Raw genomic sequence first — 18,931 nt, 5'->3', positions numbered from 1 at the left:
TCGTTCTGATACAAGCAATCCTTGGAGAACAAGTCTATATGCTTGCAAATCTAATGTGGTGGTGGTAGTATGCATGCAAGGTTTGAACTTGCATGCATTCATGCTACATTCATGCTGAAAATAACAAAGTACCTTGTTTACGCTCTACGCAAGGCGTTGTGTCGCGGGGTCAAGATGATCACATTTGTGAAAACACTTTTTGTCGCGTGAGGGGTAGAGAGCGAGTTTGCTGTGCACTTCACAGCGGATCCGGAAAGAAGAGCATTGATGAGAACTTTCACTTTCTGCGATGTAGCAGAGCCAATATTTTCTCCTACATTACCTTTATTCTTCTTTATTACACTGCATGTCCCTCGCTTTGCAGCAATAGTCGTCTGAGAAAAAAAAAAAAAAAATCCAATCAAGTGGCTGATACTGAGCTGTCAATGCTGCACTATTGTTATCTTGGCACAGTAACTACAGATCAACAGCTGTTAAAAAAGGAAGCAAACGCTGCACATACCAGGTGTCCCAAATTCTCCCTTCCGCCATTCTACAAGCCAGGTGAGTGCTCTTGCTTGGCTCCGTTTTTGTATTGAAAGCTCAGCTGGCCGCGTTGGACCGCTCCCGGTGACCGCAAACAATGATTCATTCCAGCCCCCTGTGTGAGCCGTTGAACGTTCCCGAAGCTGATTGGCTGATGCAACGCGACAAAAGTTAAAAAATGTTAACCACGCAACAGGCGAAATTACACTCCTTGCGGCTTCTCGTGGCATCATGCGTCACTCCATACGTGTCCATCGCGTCCCTCGACGCCATTGCGCCCTGTCGCGCGAACTCCATTGACTATAATACAAAACTGGCCGCCTTTATTGCCTTCTTAAAAGCTACGTGCACACCGAACTCGACAAAGCGCCTCGTTTACACTCTACGCGAGGTGTTTTGTCACGGGGTCAAGATGATCACTTCTGTGAAGTCACTCTTTGTCGAGAGGAGGGGAGTGAGCTTGGTGTGCACTTTACAGTGGACATGGAAAAAGAGCATTGCTGAGAATGTTCACTTTTCTGGAATGTAGCAGATCCAACATTTTCTGCTAGAGCACCTTTATTCTTTTTTACACTGCGTGTCCTTCGCTTTGTGGCAAGACTTGACTACCCAAAAAAAAAAGTTTCAGCATTGCAATCAAGTTGCCAATACTGTGCTGAACGTTGAACGTTCCCGAAGTTGATTGGCTGCCCAGATGCGACACATGACAGAAGTTAAAAATCACGCCACGCGTCACTCCATACACGTCCATCACGTCGCCTGGGGTGTCACCGTGCCCTGCTGCGTGAACTGTATTGACTACAGTACATAACTTTTACGCCTAGATCGCCTTCGGTGTGAACGCAGCAAAAGATCAACGACTACTGGGTTGACATCTATAATCAGCATGTTCCTTATGTCGATTAGTCAAAATAATTTAGGTGCAGCAATTTTTCATTTGCATGCATGCAGTTGTATTCAATACAGGACCATCCTGGAAGGGTTGAAACTAAAGGAGAGGGTGACCATCCTTCAAGCACAAAAAGGGACAATTTGAAAAAAAATATATATAAAGTAAGTCTGCCTTATTTTCTTGTGTGAAAGTATTTGAACATGGCTGTTTGCTTGTGTGAAAGGATTGCAAATATCCTGCAACAGGAGAAGGTGCAGGAGAAAACTCCATAGCAGATCAATAATGGCTTGGATTTGGTTTGTCCTCATGGATGAGGTCTTGGGACAAACGCCATCGGTCACCACTCCTGTACTGATCTCATCCATACCTGAGGACAGACCAGGGCCAAGTCACACTAGAGAGGAGGACGAGGGGGCGACAGCAGCAGAGGAGGAGGAACAGGAACAACAATAACAAAGGCAGCCACATAGCAATTTGGGAGACGAAAATGCAAAAAAGAAGGATGAGCTTGTCGAACTGTACAAACTTGACTTGGAGTGGCAAAGAAGGGAAATGAAAGGCAAAGATTGGATGAAGAGACGAGCAGTGGCGCGAAATGAAGTATTGGAAAGATTTTTTTTTGGACTAGTGTAAGAAATGATTGATCAAAATAAGAGAGTAAAATTATTTTGTGTGGTTTGTACAATGAAAAGGGATCATAGATACTATCGTGTGCTAGTGTGCGTGTTTCCAATTGTTGAATTCTGTTAGTTAACCACTAGATGACACTACTGTACTTTTTAAAGTATGTTGTCAGAAACGTCCCGTTATTGAGTATCTGCCCGATTTCACAAGGTTGCAGTGATGGATAGAGTTCTTACAATGCCCCAATGTCTTTCCTCTGCAAATGGGGCATCATCTGGCTTGATCTCAGGGGTAAATGAGATTACTGTGCACCTAATCATCCTATGGCAAAAAATAAAAATAAAATCTACATAAATTACAGCATTTCATTGCACAAAACTGTTTACAATTTTTTAAATGAGAACAATTTCTCTGAGACAGTAGTGTGCCACTGCGTGCTTCAAAATAGTTGAATTCTGTCAGTTAACCACTAGATGGCACTGCTTTTAGATCCAGAATTGTGTAACAGAAAATATCCCAAGACCTTGGTGTCTTTCCTCTGCCAATGGGACATCACCTGGCGTGATTCTAGGGGTAATCACAGTACGACATTAACAAACAAACAAACAAAAATTCTATGACAGCATTTGATCGAAAAAAAATATTATATTTTTTAATAACGTGTGAACTGTCAAAATGCATGCAAATACTGTAAAGAACTAAACAAAATGATGATTTTCTAACACGTTACTTAGGCAGTAGATTAAACTTAACCCTATGTACAGCCACTGGTTAGAGGTGCAGCAGATTTAATACAAACAAATTTACAGTAACTGGTTAGAAATTCATTTTAAGTTGAAACTCCTTCCTTTGGGATTTTCACTACATTAATTCTCGCTCTCATTCTGTTTTGCTATGCCATGGGGATTGATGTGAGGTAGTTATGGAAGAGTGTTCCATTGAGCAGGGGTTAACACAGGCTTCTGAGGTGCTTCAAAAGGTGTGGCCTCTTTTCTGCTGAGGCTGGGAGCAGAGGACAAAGATGTAGATCATGGGTTGCATCGTCGTTCCGTTCCACAGGCCACAACACAACAACCTGATCAACATGCAGTGAGATGGGGGGGAAGGGAGTCAGGACAGTGACAGTGGGCCGGTCGTTACTAGGCTTACCTGACGACATAGTAACACAAAACTCGACTCGAATTACAGGTACAGAAAACAAGAAAAAGATAGTGAGCATCGGTATTATTCTAACGTGTCCTATTTAAATGTCTATTCATCTTGTTTCTTTCCCACATGAACCATTGTGTTCTTCATATTTTACAATGCAGTAGGATTAGGTGTAACCTCTTAGCAACACAAAAGTATGCCCTGACATCCTGACCAACTTTAATGGAATCTGTGTGTGCGTGCATGCACATCTGCCCAAACGTGCATATTTGCAGCAGCCTTGGCTGAATGCTGTTGAATTATGGAAAGAGTAACTTGATCTACGTGAATCATGGTTCTCTTAGCTAACATTGTCTGCACATTAGCCCAGCTGTTCCATTCCAACACCTGTCCCCCCTACAACTGCTCCCATACAATTGCATCAATCTCGACCTCCGACCTCCATCAAGGCCAAACTTGAAAAAGAAAACTGTACAGTGTATTTGTTTTCATGTAAAGGAATATTTTTGTTGTTGTTGCAGGATTAATCGAAAACTATGTACCCACCCCCAGAGCACATTTACAGATCTGGAGTTATTTTCATCTATGTACATGTTTGACATTTTTCTTCTTCTTTCAGGTTTTTTTTTTTTTTTTTTTGGGGTGGGGGTGGGGGGGGGTGACATTTTAGTACTCTTTTCATATTAAATATCTGTTCTTGTGTCCACCTTGCTTCAGGCTTCCCCGCATTTGGGTCCACCTCCACGCTCCGCCTTGTCTCGCGTTCAATGACAATTGACATGACATTTGCGTGAGTACTGAAAATTAATGAGTTCTTCCATCCATCCATTTTCTAGAGTCGCTTATCCTCACAAGATTCGCAGGCTTGCTGGTTCCTATGCCAGCTGGCTTCGGGCAGGAGGCAGGGGACACCCTGAACTGGTTGCCACCCAATCGCAGGGCACAGAAAGACGAACGGCCAATCATGCGCCCAATCACACCTAAGGACAATTTAGTATGTCCAATTCACCTGCCATGCATGTTTTTGGGGAGTGGGAGGAAGCCGGAGTGCCCGGAGAGAACCCACGCAGGTCCGGGGACAATGCGCAAACTCCACACAGGAAGGCCGGAGCGAGGTGGATTTGAACTCTAGTTCCTTCAACTGTGAGGCGGACGTGCTATTCACTGCGCCACCGAGCCACCCCAATCAATTTGTTTATAATAGTGGTAGTCGTAGTTGTCATATTATTATTTATTTCATACAATTAATGAGTTCATGTAACAGTATCACTACTGATTCATTTCTTTTTTTAATTATGGCATATATTACTTGTTTAAGTCAAAGATACTTGGAAATTTTGTTCAAAAATTTCCATTCATTTCAACCAAGAAATACCACAAGAACTGTATATCCCATATAGACCATAATACTTGTACAAAAAACGTGCCAGAGAGGTCAATATGACCACCAAACGTTTACAAAACATAGTAATCAGTGTAATCTATAGTATCACACATATATAGCACATACTATCAATATATTTCCACAGGAACTAGCTGGTTAATTGACGAGATATTGTACAACGCAAACTACCTTGCTGACAGTAGGCTCAGCACTGGCTTCGAAAAGTTGCTAGTAGTCACTAGAATGCGAAGATAAGTGTGTAATGAATGGGATGCAATTTCATCTTATTGCTACCATTCCTATAACCACTGCAATTATTTTCAAAAGCGCAGGGACGCATTGAATCAAAGGGTAAAAAGTAAGATAGCCTATGCTATACCACTTCTCTCTGACTATATGTACTGTGTAGTCAAATAGATAGCATTGTATACTGGCAGCTGTTTGTGGGATGCAAGTTCATGAAATCTGATAAAAAGGTCACATATGCCTTACTGAAAAAATATTGCTAATGATTTTAAAGCACAGTTCTAATTGTCATCTTTGGATCACGGGTATGAAAAATAGCCAGTCTCAAAATTCTAACCCGTGCACCATTGTGTGATGTTAGATTACAACAAACTCAAAACTGATTTTTGGTTTTCATACATCAAAATAATGCCATTGAATAAAGCCTTCCTGCCTGTGTGCAGCATGAATTCAGGGTGTGTCCACGCCAGTCAGAATGGCATCTGTTTCCTCTCCAAGTATTGATCTGACTGCTGGGGAATGAGTGCTAAATGCTGCAATGCTGTGATAAATGCTGAGTCATAGGAAGTACCCCCTGTTCAAATTGGCAATGTAGATATTGTTGTTGATATTGTTCATTTGTGTGAAATGTTTTCAGTCTTGTAAACTGAAATGCTGAGGACCTAATGCTCTGCCTGAACATGGTTAATGTAATCTGCTTTAATTAGACAATCCGACCAAACAAGTCAATGAAATGCAGCTATTAATTAGACAATCTGACGTGTGCCCTCAGGTTTTGGGAAAAGTCAAACTTCAAAACTGCTTATTATGCATATGTTTGTTTGTGCAATTTACAAAAAAAGATGCAATCCCTCAACTTTTTATTCCTGTCAGCTACTCTAGCATGCATATTTACAGACTTCAACTTGAGGGTCACTCCTTTCAATGTGAGCTATCAGAAAAATGTAGCTCTTGTACTTCTCAAATGTTGTAATATTGACTTCCATGAAGCAAAATTTACACTCTTGAATGGAGGAAATGTATCAGATATATCTTACACAGAAGTAAATTTGTTAATCTTATTCATCTTCACTATCATTTAGCATACTCTGCAATTTAGTATTTGTGTCACATTAGACCGCAGAAATGATTGTGGCCTACACCCATGCACTACAGGTAATGATGTAAAAACAGCCTCACGTAAAGTAAAATTTTGATGTTATAAAATCCTATGAATTACATCGATCCAAGTTATTTTAAGTCATTAACTTCAGAACAGACCAGACAGTAAAATTCAAAGATTCACAGAGATTTATTGTCTCATGTATAGTACTATACCACACATTGAAATGCTTATTCTGTTCACTTCCGAGCAGACTACAAATTTAATCAATTAAATTAAATATTTGGGAAACAGTCATGAGGTAGTTGAAGAATGCACGGTATGTTTAAATACCGCTCTAAGTGCTGTTAGACCTAAGGAAAGCTTATAATGCTTTGCCTCTTGCAGTCCAGTGTGGAAAGCTTCATCGTCATGGTGACTACACCCTGAGAGAAAAGTACACCCTTCCCCCCTCAATCTTTGGAAACATGACCATAGCAACATAGGTTAAACAAATGCCACGTCCTTGCAGCTAATCAAGTTAACCACCTAAAATGTAATCTAGTTAGTGACGTTGTTCAACAAAAGTGCTATTGAAATAGTCTTTCCTCTAGACATGTCGTATAGTTGGTTCAGCTGCTTTGAGTTTAATGTTTGTTCTTAGAATTAGTTTTAGCTAAGATGATCGAGATAGCACGCATTTTATATTTGTGTAAATGAACGGTTTATACGTGTGTGTCTCTCCCGTTTTCTTCCATTTCGCCATCTCATCATGGAAGGAGTCGCCTGACTTGTGCACTCAAGGCCAGTTAAACTTGGAAAAGAATGATTGCCATATAACTGACCAATAATGTAAAGCCTAGGTCAAATGTAATTGGTTAATCTTCTTGGAAGCGCTTCTTCATGGAAGAACTGTCCAATAGTGCGTCGACGAGCGGGCTAAAGGGCGGGCCATTGTTGTATATAGAGGAGCGGTCCTCCATTGTGAGCGCACTTCCAGCAAGCCAAAGAACTATTGAGTCAATCTGTCGCTAAATTTGAGAAAATGAGGGAAATCGTACATCTCCAAGCTGGCCAGTGTGGTAACCAGATTGGTGCCAAGGTAGGTGAAGCGTTTTTTTTCTTTCCTCATTTCTCGATGGTTTTTCCATTTGTCTTTACAACCGCTTTTCTTTCTGTGGTCTGCGACTGTTGCTGTCCTAGAAACCACACCCTAGGATTATCAACGTGTCCTACTTAAATGTGTTTCTGTATAACGGTAACCACCGTTCTTAACATCGACATGTTTAAAAAAAAGAGTACTTACTTAGGTAATATTAATACATTTAATCTATGATTTTTTTTTTTTAAATATATAATTTTCCTTTTTCCCAATTGTATCGTTGCTGTTTCAACGGCGACAATCTATCTAAACATAGAATCAATGCATCCCTATTGTAATATTTTTGTGAACAATGTCAAATTTTGGTTACAGCAATAATTTAAATAAAGTGACTTAGCTCTTGTGTGATTTTAAACTCGTTTTGTTTTTTAGTCGATGACTGTATTGATATCCAAACAGATTTGTTTTTTAGCGACTCTAAATGAGTACTTTCCCGGATTGTTCTCGAAACTCTGCGAGGCCTACACCGCATTGCGTCTCGAGCTGAGCCCGGCATTTGCTGGGAGTGGGTTGTACTGGCGGTTGATGACGTAAGACTCCGTTTTCAAAATGGGGTCTCGGCCAATAAGGGTGCAGGGCGCGCGCGGGCGTAATGCTCTGTGGCGGGAATTCTGAGTTAAAGAAAAAATAAACGTACCCGTTCTCACTGTAAAATGGAAAAAAAAAAATACAGAATTGTGTTCTAATAACCTGCGGAACTATATTATGTATATACAAATTGAAAAACTACGTTTTGTTTGTTCGTTTTTCCCCCCCATTAACTTAGTTTTCTTTCTACTCTTTGTAGTTCTGGGAGGTGATCAGCGATGAGCATGGCATTGACCCAACTGGCACGTATCATGGGGACAGTGACCTGCAACTAGACAGAATTAATGTCTATTACAATGAAGCATCAGGTAATGCAAAGTGACTTTTTATTGTTATCATTTTCTCTCTCTCTCTCTCTCTAAATATATTAATTGTGTACTAATTTTTTGTTAGGTGGAAAGTATGTACCCCGGGCTGTACTGGTTGACTTGGAGCCAGGAACGATGGACTCTGTGAGGTCTGGACCTTTTGGCCAGGTCTTCAGACCAGACAACTTTGTCTTTGGTTAGATATTATTGTTTCATGTAAAATTTATTTTAATCGCCTGCATTATGAAGCTAATGTTCTTAATTACCTTTTTTCCCCAAAGGCCAGAGTGGTGCTGGTAACAACTGGGCTAAGGGTCATTACACTGAGGGTGCAGAGCTGGTGGACTCTGTCTTGGACGTGGTGAGGAAAGAGGCTGAGAGCTGTGACTGCCTCCAGGGTTTCCAACTCACGCACTCTCTGGGTGGTGGCACTGGCTCCGGGATGGGCACTCTGCTCATCAGCAAAATCCGTGAAGAGTACCCAGACCGCATCATGAACACCTTTAGCGTGGTGCCTTCTCCCAAAGTATCAGACACAGTGGTTGAGCCCTACAACGCAACGCTGTCAGTCCACCAACTAGTGGAGAACACAGACGAGACCTACTGCATCGACAATGAAGCGCTATACGATATCTGCTTCCGCACACTCAAGCTTACCACTCCCTCCTATGGTGACCTCAACCACCTGGTCTCTGCCACCATGAGCGGCGTCACGACCTGCCTCAGGTTCCCCGGACAGCTCAACGCTGACCTGCGCAAACTGGCTGTCAACATGGTGCCCTTTCCCCGTCTGCATTTCTTCATGCCAGGCTTCGCTCCCCTCACAAGCAGAGGCAGCCAGCAGTACAGGTCCTTAACTGTGCCAGAGCTCACACAGCAGATGTTCGACGCCAAAAACATGATGGCCGCCTGCGACCCGCGTCACGGGCGCTACTTGACCGTGGCCGCTATCTTCCGTGGTCGCATGTCCATGAAAGAGGTTGATGAGCAGATGCTCAATGTGCAGAACAAGAACAGCAGCTACTTTGTTGAATGGATCCCCAACAATGTCAAGACGGCAGTGTGTGACATTCCCCCTCGTGGTCTCAAGATGGCCGCCACCTTCATTGGCAACAGCACAGCCATCCAAGAGCTGTTCAAGCGCATCTCTGAGCAGTTTACAGCTATGTTCAGGCGCAAAGCTTTCCTCCACTGGTACACTGGTGAGGGCATGGATGAGATGGAGTTCACAGAGGCAGAGAGCAACATGAACGACCTGGTGTCAGAGTACCAGCAGTATCAAGATGCTACTGCCGAAGAGGAGGGAGAATTTGGTGAGGATGATGAAGAGGAGATGGCCTAATTCTATTTCTGTTAACGGCTCAATTTCCAGCTCAAAGTCTGTTCAAGTTTCAGTGTTTTGTCTGCCGTCAATAAAAGGTCTTGTGCGTCCTGAAAATGTGAGTTTTTTTTTTCGTTTGTATAATTTGCAATATCTTCAGTAACATTCTAGTTAAAACAACGTTTCTTTTTCGTTTGTATAATTTGCAATATCTTCAGTAACATTCTAGTTAAAACAACGTTTCATGGTTCAACGGGAAATCAAGGTTTCATTATTTATTGTACCTAAACGCAAGTGGTTCATTAATTCTGAAATGTTTAAAAATTACAGCATGAATGTGTATACCTCTTATCAGGTACACGTTCAAAAACCCAGTCTCACATGACTAGCATACAGTATGTTAAACGTTTGCAATAGCGTTTGGTGAAGTGGCCACTAGGTGGTGCTCAGTCATGAACCACTTAAAGCCAAATAAATTTTTTCATGAGCCGCTTATCCTCACTTGGGTAGCTGGTGCTTACCCCAGTCGTTTTTGGCCAATTAGTGGGGGACACCCCGGACTGGTTGGCAGCCAATTGCAGGGCACACCAGACAACCATTCAGAAGTGTGTTCACATCTATGGATAATTTGAACTGTCCATAATACCTACCATGCATGTTTTGAGAATGTTGGAGGAGACTGCAGTGTCTAGAGAAGACCCAGCTGGTACAGGGGGGGAACACGCACAAATTCCACACAGGAAGGCCGAGGTAAGCAGGAACTGAACCGGGGATCTCAGGACCTTCTAACCAGTTGTTAGAATAATTGCATATAGGTTATCCCATATTTGTTATGCAATCACTTAGTATATTTATGTATTCAATATGTTGGTAGATTAGGATAACTGTTTTGTGTTGCTGTTGATGAAGACCGTGTGAGGAGACGACACATCTCCAAGGGCAGAACAGCATGGACTCTTACCTGCACCCCCTACAAAATTATGAGGGTTGGTCTTTGTCTTCCTGAATAACTAGATCAAACATGGACTCGCACCTACACCATCTACGATCCCAAGACAATTGTTTACTAGCTGGCAAATGTCCTCCAGGGCAGCAATGACTTGTGTACCTAGGAACATCTGGAGCTAATTAAAAGGTGTAGCAAAGATTTTTCAGACCGCCGTAGAATGGCATGCCAAAAATTAAAAATATTTTTCCTCCTTTGTGTATGGTTTCTCAAAAATTAACAGGTGAACCTGATATCAGTCTTCAACAATTCCACCCCTAAAACATACAATACACACGGTTATGAGAAAAAAACGCAACTGACATTTGCATATAAACGTGTATATTATTAAATCATTCGTTGGTAGATACATTTCAGACTATTAAAACTTGATATTCGTTCCAGCTGCCTGATTTGTTTTATGTGTTGCATCTATGGCGCTCCTTGTGGTACATGTGTCAAAAATAGGGCCTTGTTTTGCTTAAAGGCCTGCCCAGTCGAAATTTAATAGTCCGTTTGTTGCGTTTACTGGAAGTTGTCACTAGCAACATTTGTAATACTGACCAAAAGATGGCGTCCAAATATAACAACCGTAGGAAAACATGGTAGAAAGTACCAAATTGTAAGGCTACAGTGTACCAAGCCATTGTTTTCAAATTGTGGTTCAGTACACACGCACACACACACACACGCACACACACACACACACACACACACACACACACACAAGGTACCATGTTCCTTGACGGGTGGCATGTGTAATGGCGTCCGGAGCTCACACAAGCTGTGTTCAAATTTGCAGGCTGGGGCCTTCAAAGGCTCATTAAGCTCCCTCATGTTAGGCTTATAAACCATGGTGAATTTGGATGGGCCTAATGATTGGCAACTTAACCTTATTACAAAGGCACACACAATGTTTGCATCCAATAGTTATAAAAACAAATATTTATTTAAAAATAATACTGATTCAATTTACAATAAAGTCAGTCATCTTGTACCATTGTTTTCAACGCAACAAACCAATGATTTGTGGCCACTTTCTACAGTATAGCTTTCTAGACTGGTTGCGGTAAATTTGAAGTTTGGATTTTAAACGTCTCTTGTGACACATTTCTTTTTTGAAACGCCTTGGGGCTTTTAACTGCAGCCATTTTTGGTATGGTTTGCATTTTTTTTATATTTATTGAGTAAATATTTTCTACATAATATCTTAGAAGAAAGGACCATAGTTGCTGCGCATTTAGATTTTGGGTGCTGGGAAAACGATATAAAAATAATCAGGTGGGCAATTTCCCCAGTAAAAAAGCTGCTCATTATTGTCACTAAGTGGGCTATTGTATGCACACCGTAATGAACACAGTTTATCCACTCTACTGATTTATAGTTCATTATTGTCAGTCTTTCCGTTCAATCACTATCTTCAGTTTACATCCATGAATATCATACGTCACCATACAGTAAAATTATTGGAAGTAATTTAAGCAAATTTGCTTTTCGATTACATCAAACTGACTCCTGGGATAAGAGAATTTTTTTAACCTATTCATTATCTCAGCTGCTTGTACTCAAGAGGGTCACGGGCATATATATATATATATATATATATATATATATATATATATATATATATATATATATATATATATATATATATATATGCCCGTGACCCTCTAAATAATCTATCCTATATATATATATATATATATATATATATATATATATATATATATATATATATATATATATATATATATATATATATATATATAGGATAGATTATTTCACGAGTATTGCACAGAGCAGCAGGAAGGAAAGTCTTGTGGAATGTTTCCTTCACACAGCGAGGGTGGATCAGTCCGTCACTGAAGCTGCTCTCCAACCCAGGCAGTACATCCTGCAGGGGGTGCGACTCATGGTCCAGCATAGATGTCAGTTTTGCCAAGACCTGTCTGTCGCCCACCTCCCGTACTGAGTCCAGAGAACAGCTCAGGACACAGCTGGACTTCCTGATGACCTTGTCCAGCCTTTCCCTCTCCTTCTCAGTGATGATGCTGCTCCAGCAGACCACACCATACAGAATGGCTGATGCCACCACAGAGTCAAAGAGAGTCTTTAGGAGTGCCCCCTGCAGTCCAAAAAAACCTCAATGTCCTTAGAGGGTAGAGCCTGCTCTGACCTTTTCTATACAGTGCATCCGTATTGTGAGTCCAGTCCAGTTTGTGGTTCAGGTGAACACCCAGGTACTTATAAGAGTCCACTCTCTCAATGTCCATTCCTTGGATGTTCACCGGTGAGGGGGCAAACCGGTGTCAGTGAAAATCCTCCACCATCTCCTTGGTCTTCCCTGCATTGATGAGGAGGTGGTTTGGCTGACACCAGTCCACAAAGTCCTGTGTCAGTTTCCTGTACTCTGCACCATCATCGTCATTGATCAGGCCGATGATAGCAGAGTCATCGGAAAACTTCAGCAGGACACAGTGCCGTATCTAAATTCTGCAGTGTAGAGGGTGAAGAGGAAGATGCCAGCACTGTGCCTTGGGGGACTCCCACACTGCAGGTCAGGGGGGAAGACACACAGACCTGGGCTCTCACAAACTGGGGCCTGTTTGCGAAGTAGTCCAGGATCCATTCAATGTAGCAGGGAGATCACAGCGTCCTCCATCCCGATACCGGATCGATAGGTGAACTGCATCGAGTCCATAGTTGAGCCCACCTCAGAGCGGAGGTGGCCCAGGATCAGCCTCTCCAGCGTCTTCATCAGGTATGATGTTAGGGCCACCGGCCTGAAGCTGCTGAGGTCTTTGGCGTGCAGTGTCTTGGGCAGTGGTACCACACAGGAGGTCTTCCATAGCTGTGGCACCTCCCTCAGCTAAGGCTCATGATGAAGACATGCTCCATAGTCCCACAAAGTTTATCTGTGCAGGACTTCACGAGCCTTAAGCTGATCCTGCCCGGTCCACTGGCTTCAGTGGCTGTCCCAGCTGTCAGACAGTCAGCCAGCCAGGTACACCCTGAACTGGTTGCCAGACATTCACAGAGCACACAAAACTAAACAACCACTCTCACAAAAAACCCCGAGGACAATTTAGATATACCTACCATGTATGTTTTTGGAATGTGGAAGGAGGGCATGCAGGCTCAATGCACGTGGGTGGGAAATGGAGGCGAATCCTGGGCCCCTGAACTGTGAGGGACGTACTAACGTTCTTTTACCAAAACTAACGCCACAGAGGGATCAACGAATTCAAGATGTGCTCAGATGGTGGCAACGTAAAATGGCCGTCAGTAGCTTCAATCCCGTTTGCAAGGAAGCGGCATTGTTCGGCGGGAATATCCGTGATTGAAGGTAACTTCTTTTTTTCTGAAAATTATTTTAGGCCTGAATTGAAACGCACCAGACCATTTTGAAAGGCGAAGAGAGTTTCTATTTATGTCCCTTCCATCTCTTTCAAAATAGTTTAGGGAGGCAGTAATACGCCATGAAGGCGTCTACTCATCCGAATATGAAGACGAAGAAGAAGAGGGCCAAAACAAAGGGCGTGGTTTCCAGTCAGAGCCCAGTGTTAACTTGTAGTCTGTGATTAGAACTAATCGTCGCAATTTTCGACACACGCTTGACTCGGCAAGACAGAAAATGAGAGAAATTGTGCATCTTCAAGCTGGCCAGTGTGGAAATCAAATTGGTGCTAAGGTCAGGCAACAACTGTTTCAATTGTTGACGTTTCATTTTGAAGCTTTGGTTATTCATTCAGGGTATCTTTTTTGAGAAAAAAAAAGACTGTTTATCACTTAGTTTTAAACATTAACTTTTGTTTTATGGTGGATTCATGGTTCAGCTTTTGGTAAAATTTCGGGGCTTATATAGTTCGCCTTTTCACTTGAAAGGCATGTCAACTCATCAGTTGTTCAGATTTTTAAAGCGTAATTCAGAATTGGGAAGCGAACGAACCCTCCTTTAAAAAAATCTTTATTAAGATAAAAAAAAATACAATTACAAGGTAGTGTACATTAAAGTTTAATGTACACTACCTTGTAATTGCCTTTGTCAGCATAAGTTATGCTGTTTTGTTTGATGGCTTTAATGTGTTTCTAGAAACTGCTGGCTTTTATTATGAAGAGTGGTTCACCTAATTCAATGTTATACATTTGAAAGTTGCGTAAGCGCGTTATATACGAATAACGCATACGTTTGTCTTTGACCCCTGGGTGTCAATGACCATACAGGTCCCAAGTGTAAAATTTCCAATTTAAGTTCCCACTTAAAACAGTTGCAAGCATATATGAATCAGCGCATGGTGCGATTTTGAACCTCTACGTGCTTTGACTGTTTTATTTTTTTATTTTTTTAGCCCTTTGTCTTTGACTATCAAGCTCAAAAGTAAAATTGGGTCGAAATTGGCAAAGTGGACTTTATTTTGCGAAACTTGACTCAAAGACATAGCGATAGACTGTATCGTAGCGTTCTTTAAAATACCTCTGCTGTTCCCATATTTCCCCAGTTCTTTGATTTGGTGTTTGCCACCATTTGGTCTAAAACTAAGACGCCTTCCAATTTTGAATGAGGTACACATGGAATAACCCACAAATACATTATGTCTCTTATGTCGTATTTACATCATATTGCACCTTCCAACAGTTTTACTAGTTTTCCCAGCCGTGCACGTTTTTGAAAGTATCCACTCTTTGTAGTTTTGGGAGGTGATCAGTGACGAACATGGCATTGACCCGACTGGCACCTACCATGGTGACAGTGACCTGCAGTTGGATAGGATCAATGTCTATTACAATGAAGCTACAGGTAAGCGAAAGTAAGTCTTTTAAATAATTAACAACTGCCACTATAATTATATCTTTTTTTTTTTAGGTGGAAAATATGTTCCTCGTGCTGTGTTAGTTGATCTGGAGCCAGGCACAATGGACTCTGTGCGGTCTGGACCTTTTGGCCAGGTCTTCAGACCTGACAACTTTGTCTTTGGTGAGTGGTTTTGCATATTTGCATTAGAGAATAAAAAAAATGTAATATAATTGTCAGGGGATGTTCATGGTCACCGGCTCTTTGAAATAGAGGTTCAAAGCCCAGTGATTTGTGTATTGTCACACTGTTAAAGTGGGCCATTGGTTATAAAGGGCCTGTATATGCTCCTACCTCACACAAAACACATCCAAAGTGATTTTATGATGTTCATGCATCCCTGAGCACTCCTGCTCTTTCAGTACCACTTTCAGTAAACAGCATGGGACACGTTTCTTTTAAACATTTTTTTAATGTCTTTTTGACAGGCTAAACAAATAAATAAAATAAACCAGTACAAATGTAGATACAGCAATACAGTAGTTCAAAATTGTACAAAACCACCAAAACAAAACAGATGAATGCTTTCACAGCAACTCATAAATGACCCCATACGCACAGACATGCACGCACGCACGCATTCACACAAAACTCTCCAACATCAATACGCTAATACAATTTGCACATATTGATAGCTGGAGGATCAGGACCCAGTAGTTTGTTATTAGGAGCAAAGTTGGTCAGAAGTGGCTACAAATGTTTTGAAGATGTTAGAAGGGAGTATTTATTGGAAACTAGTTAAGTAACTGCTTCAAATAGTCAGGATAATAGTGGTGGACACTTTTAAAAATGAACAATAACCAATGAAATTGATGTCTGGAAAATGGCTTAAGCCAGGACAGTTGTTGGTACAGTCGACAATGATTATGAAGGGACAAGGGAGAATGTAACAAGCACAGACAGTTATACACAACACTGAGTGGTTGAATATTAGTGCCTGTAGTATTTTGGTGAATTGTATTGTAATCATGGCTAAGAAGCAAGAATTGTGTAACTAAACTTTTCTAAGGAAAAAAAACAAACAACTAAAGCAAGTGTCAAGCGCAGCTTGACAATAAGTAATTGTATTTGCAACAGACTATATGTGAAAATCAATCTAGGTCCAGACTCTCATGCGGTATTGATATAGTTGATCCATTTTTTTCCGTTAAACAGGACAGAGTGGTGCGGGCAACAACTGGGCTAAGGGTCATTACACTGAAGGTGCAGAGTTGGTGGACTCAATCTTGGACGTAGTGAGGAAGGAGGCTGAGAGCTGTGACTGCCTCCAGGGTTTCCAGCTCACGCACTCTCTGGGTGGTGGCACTGGCTCCGGATTGGGCACTCTGCTCATCAGCAAAATTCGTGAAGAGTACCCAGACCGCATCATGAATACCTTTAGCGTGGTGCCTTCTCCCAAAGTATCAGACACAGTGGTTGAGCCCTACAACGCAACGCTGTCAGTCCACCAACTAGTGGAGAACACAGACGAGACCTTCTGCATAGATAATGAAGCGCTATACGATATCTGCTTCCGCACCCTCAAGCTTACCACTCCCTCCTATGGTGACCTCAACCACCTGGTCTCTGCCACCATGAGCGGCGTCACGACCTGCCTCAGGTTCCCCGGACAGCTCAACGCTGACCTGCGCAAACTGGCTGTCAACATGGTGCCCTTTCCCCGTCTGCACTTCTTCATGCCAGGGTTCGCTCCCCTCACAAGCAGAGGTAGCCAGCAGTACAGGGCCCTGACTGTGCCGGAGCTCACACAGCAGATGTTCGATGCCAAAAACATGATGGCCGCCTGCGACCCGCGCCAGGGTAGATACCTGACCGCGGCCGCCATCTTCCGTGGTCGCATGTCCATGAAAGAGGTAGATGAGCAGATGCTCAATGTGCAGAACAAGAACAGCAGCTACTTCGTCGAATGGATCCCCAACAATATCAAGACAGCGGTGTGTGACATTCCCCCTCGTGGTCTCAAGATGGCCGCCACCTTCATTGGCAACAGCACAGCCATCCAAGAGCTGTTCAAGCGCATCTCTGAGCAATTTACAGCCATGTTCAGGCGTAAAGCTTTCCTCCATTGGTACACTGGTGAGGGCATGGATGAGATGGAGTTCACAGAGGCAGAGAGCAACATGAATGACCTGGTTGCAGAATACCAGCAGTATCAGGATGCCACGGCTGAGGATGAAGGAGAATATGGTGAGGATGATGAAGATATGGTTTAAATTTTCTTCTCAGCATTTCATTTCAAAATGTGTTCCAAGTCTTCAAAGTTTCCCTGCTCACAATTCAGTTTTGGGCATGGTAAAAGACATTTTTGCATTGATAATTTATAATCTTAAGATCGTTCAAAAAAAAGTCTCATTTTTCAATGTTCAAGTTCCTCCATAAAAAAAAAAAATGTTGGGTTGAATGTTCAAGTTTCTCCATAAAAACGGTGTCACTAGTTTTTCCAATTAAAACCATGTGAAATGTGATTGAAGTCTAATAGAATGGTTGTATTAGGACACACTATTATATGGCAGATTCGATGACTGTAAATTTATGTGATTGTAGTTCGATGACAGTGAGCTGTTTCTACTTAACATGAACGACGCACCCTCAAATGTTCCTTTTGCGTCACTTGAATATTGTTCTAATGGTGGTCACTAGGTGGCAATGTTGGCAAAAGGTTTTTCTATAAGACGTAATTGAGGACTTTAGAAGTAGCTATCGACGGCAGGGTCCAACGGCATACTTTCTTCAGATGACCATCCAGACTGTTTCTCTCCGAAGCTTGACACAAAACCACTCTGGCAGTAATCAGATTTTAGCAATTAGGCAAATTTAAATAATCATTATCCTAATTGTTTTGACATGGACAAGACATTATTAAAGACAGTAATGGAAAAAATGCTGCCTTTGTTTCTTCAGTTACTTGTTCACTTAAAAATGAATGTCTTCTAATGGTTATCAACCGAAAGTACGTGACATTTTAAAAAATGCTGTGAAATTATTATATTATGTAAATGTCAAGAAGTGTTTAAAATGATCTTCACTACGCCACTGAATATCATGACTAAAACCCAATCTCCCCTTATCAAAATGGTTTGACTCAGACTTGAATAAGCCACCAAGCACCTGTCAATCACTTGGAAATTTTTTTACTTTTTTATTTCCCAAAACGGATCTTTACAATTGTCCATAGGAGTGATTGGTGCGTGAATGGTTGTTCCGCTCTGTGTGCCCTGCGATTGGCTGGCAACCAGTTCAGGGTGTCCCCCGCCTACTGCCCGAAGCCAGCTGAGATAGGTGCCAGCAAGCCTGCGACCCCTGTGGGGATAAGTGGCTCTAGAAAGTGGATGGATCTTTACATTATCTTGAGGGAGGATCCTTTTCTTAATTCTGAAGAGAATTTTGATTCATAAATGTATTAGCCAACTTAGGGTACATTTGTTTGGATTAGTGTAAAGACAAAAACAACTGTTGAATTAGTTTGATGAGCTCTGTTTCAAAGCTTTGCATACATACAGTAGCGATGGCACAGTACAGTGGGCCCCCGGTTTACGATATTAATCCATTCCGCGGTTCGGATCAATCTATGGTGGGCAATTCAAACCTATGTCAAAATAGCAAATGCGTGTAAAACCCCAGGTAAAAACACAAAAATTGTATATGCCGTACATATTGAAAAATGGTATCGAAATAGTGTAGTGAGTGCCACTTATATGTACAGGATTATAAATGTATACAATTAAATAACAAATAAAAAATATACAAAGAATGAGTGCCGCGAAAGAGTTCAAGTTAAACACTGCAACTTGTATTACTTAGGACACAAAAAAAT

The 18,931-nt window shown here is 41.8% G+C and overlaps 2 protein-coding genes across 2 annotated transcripts; both read left to right on the top strand.

Annotated features, from left to right (window-relative positions):
* The first annotated feature begins 6,841 nt into the window (after positions 1 to 6,841).
* LOC148430193 (tubulin beta-1 chain) lies at positions 6,842 to 9,397 on the top strand. Its single transcript, XM_088414602.1, has 4 exons — positions 6,842 to 7,003; positions 7,851 to 7,959; positions 8,045 to 8,155; positions 8,241 to 9,397. The coding sequence occupies exons 1-4, from the start codon at positions 6,947 to 6,949 to the stop codon at positions 9,299 to 9,301; spliced, it is 1,338 nt and encodes a 445-aa protein (XP_088270728.1). The 5' UTR covers positions 6,842 to 6,946; the 3' UTR covers positions 9,302 to 9,397.
* Positions 9,398 to 13,788: 4,391 nt separating this feature from the next.
* Positions 13,789 to 17,715, top strand: LOC148430192 (tubulin beta-4B chain-like). The gene is made up of 4 exons (XM_088413304.1): positions 13,789 to 13,956; positions 14,955 to 15,063; positions 15,130 to 15,240; positions 16,273 to 17,715. Exons 1-4 carry the CDS (start codon positions 13,900 to 13,902, stop codon positions 17,328 to 17,330), a joined length of 1,335 nt encoding a protein of 444 aa, XP_088269430.1. The 5' UTR covers positions 13,789 to 13,899; the 3' UTR covers positions 17,331 to 17,715.
* The last annotated feature ends 1,216 nt before the right edge of the window (positions 17,716 to 18,931 follow it).

This window comes from Hippichthys cyanospilos, chromosome 1, assembly GCF_059441005.1.
Source record: "Hippichthys cyanospilos isolate Australia breed blue-spotted pipefish chromosome 1, RoL_Hcya_1.0, whole genome shotgun sequence".
Lineage (NCBI taxonomy): Eukaryota > Metazoa > Chordata > Actinopteri > Syngnathiformes > Syngnathidae > Hippichthys > Hippichthys cyanospilos.
Note: the sequence above shows the minus strand (reverse complement) of the source record. Positions and strands in the feature narration are given on the sequence as shown.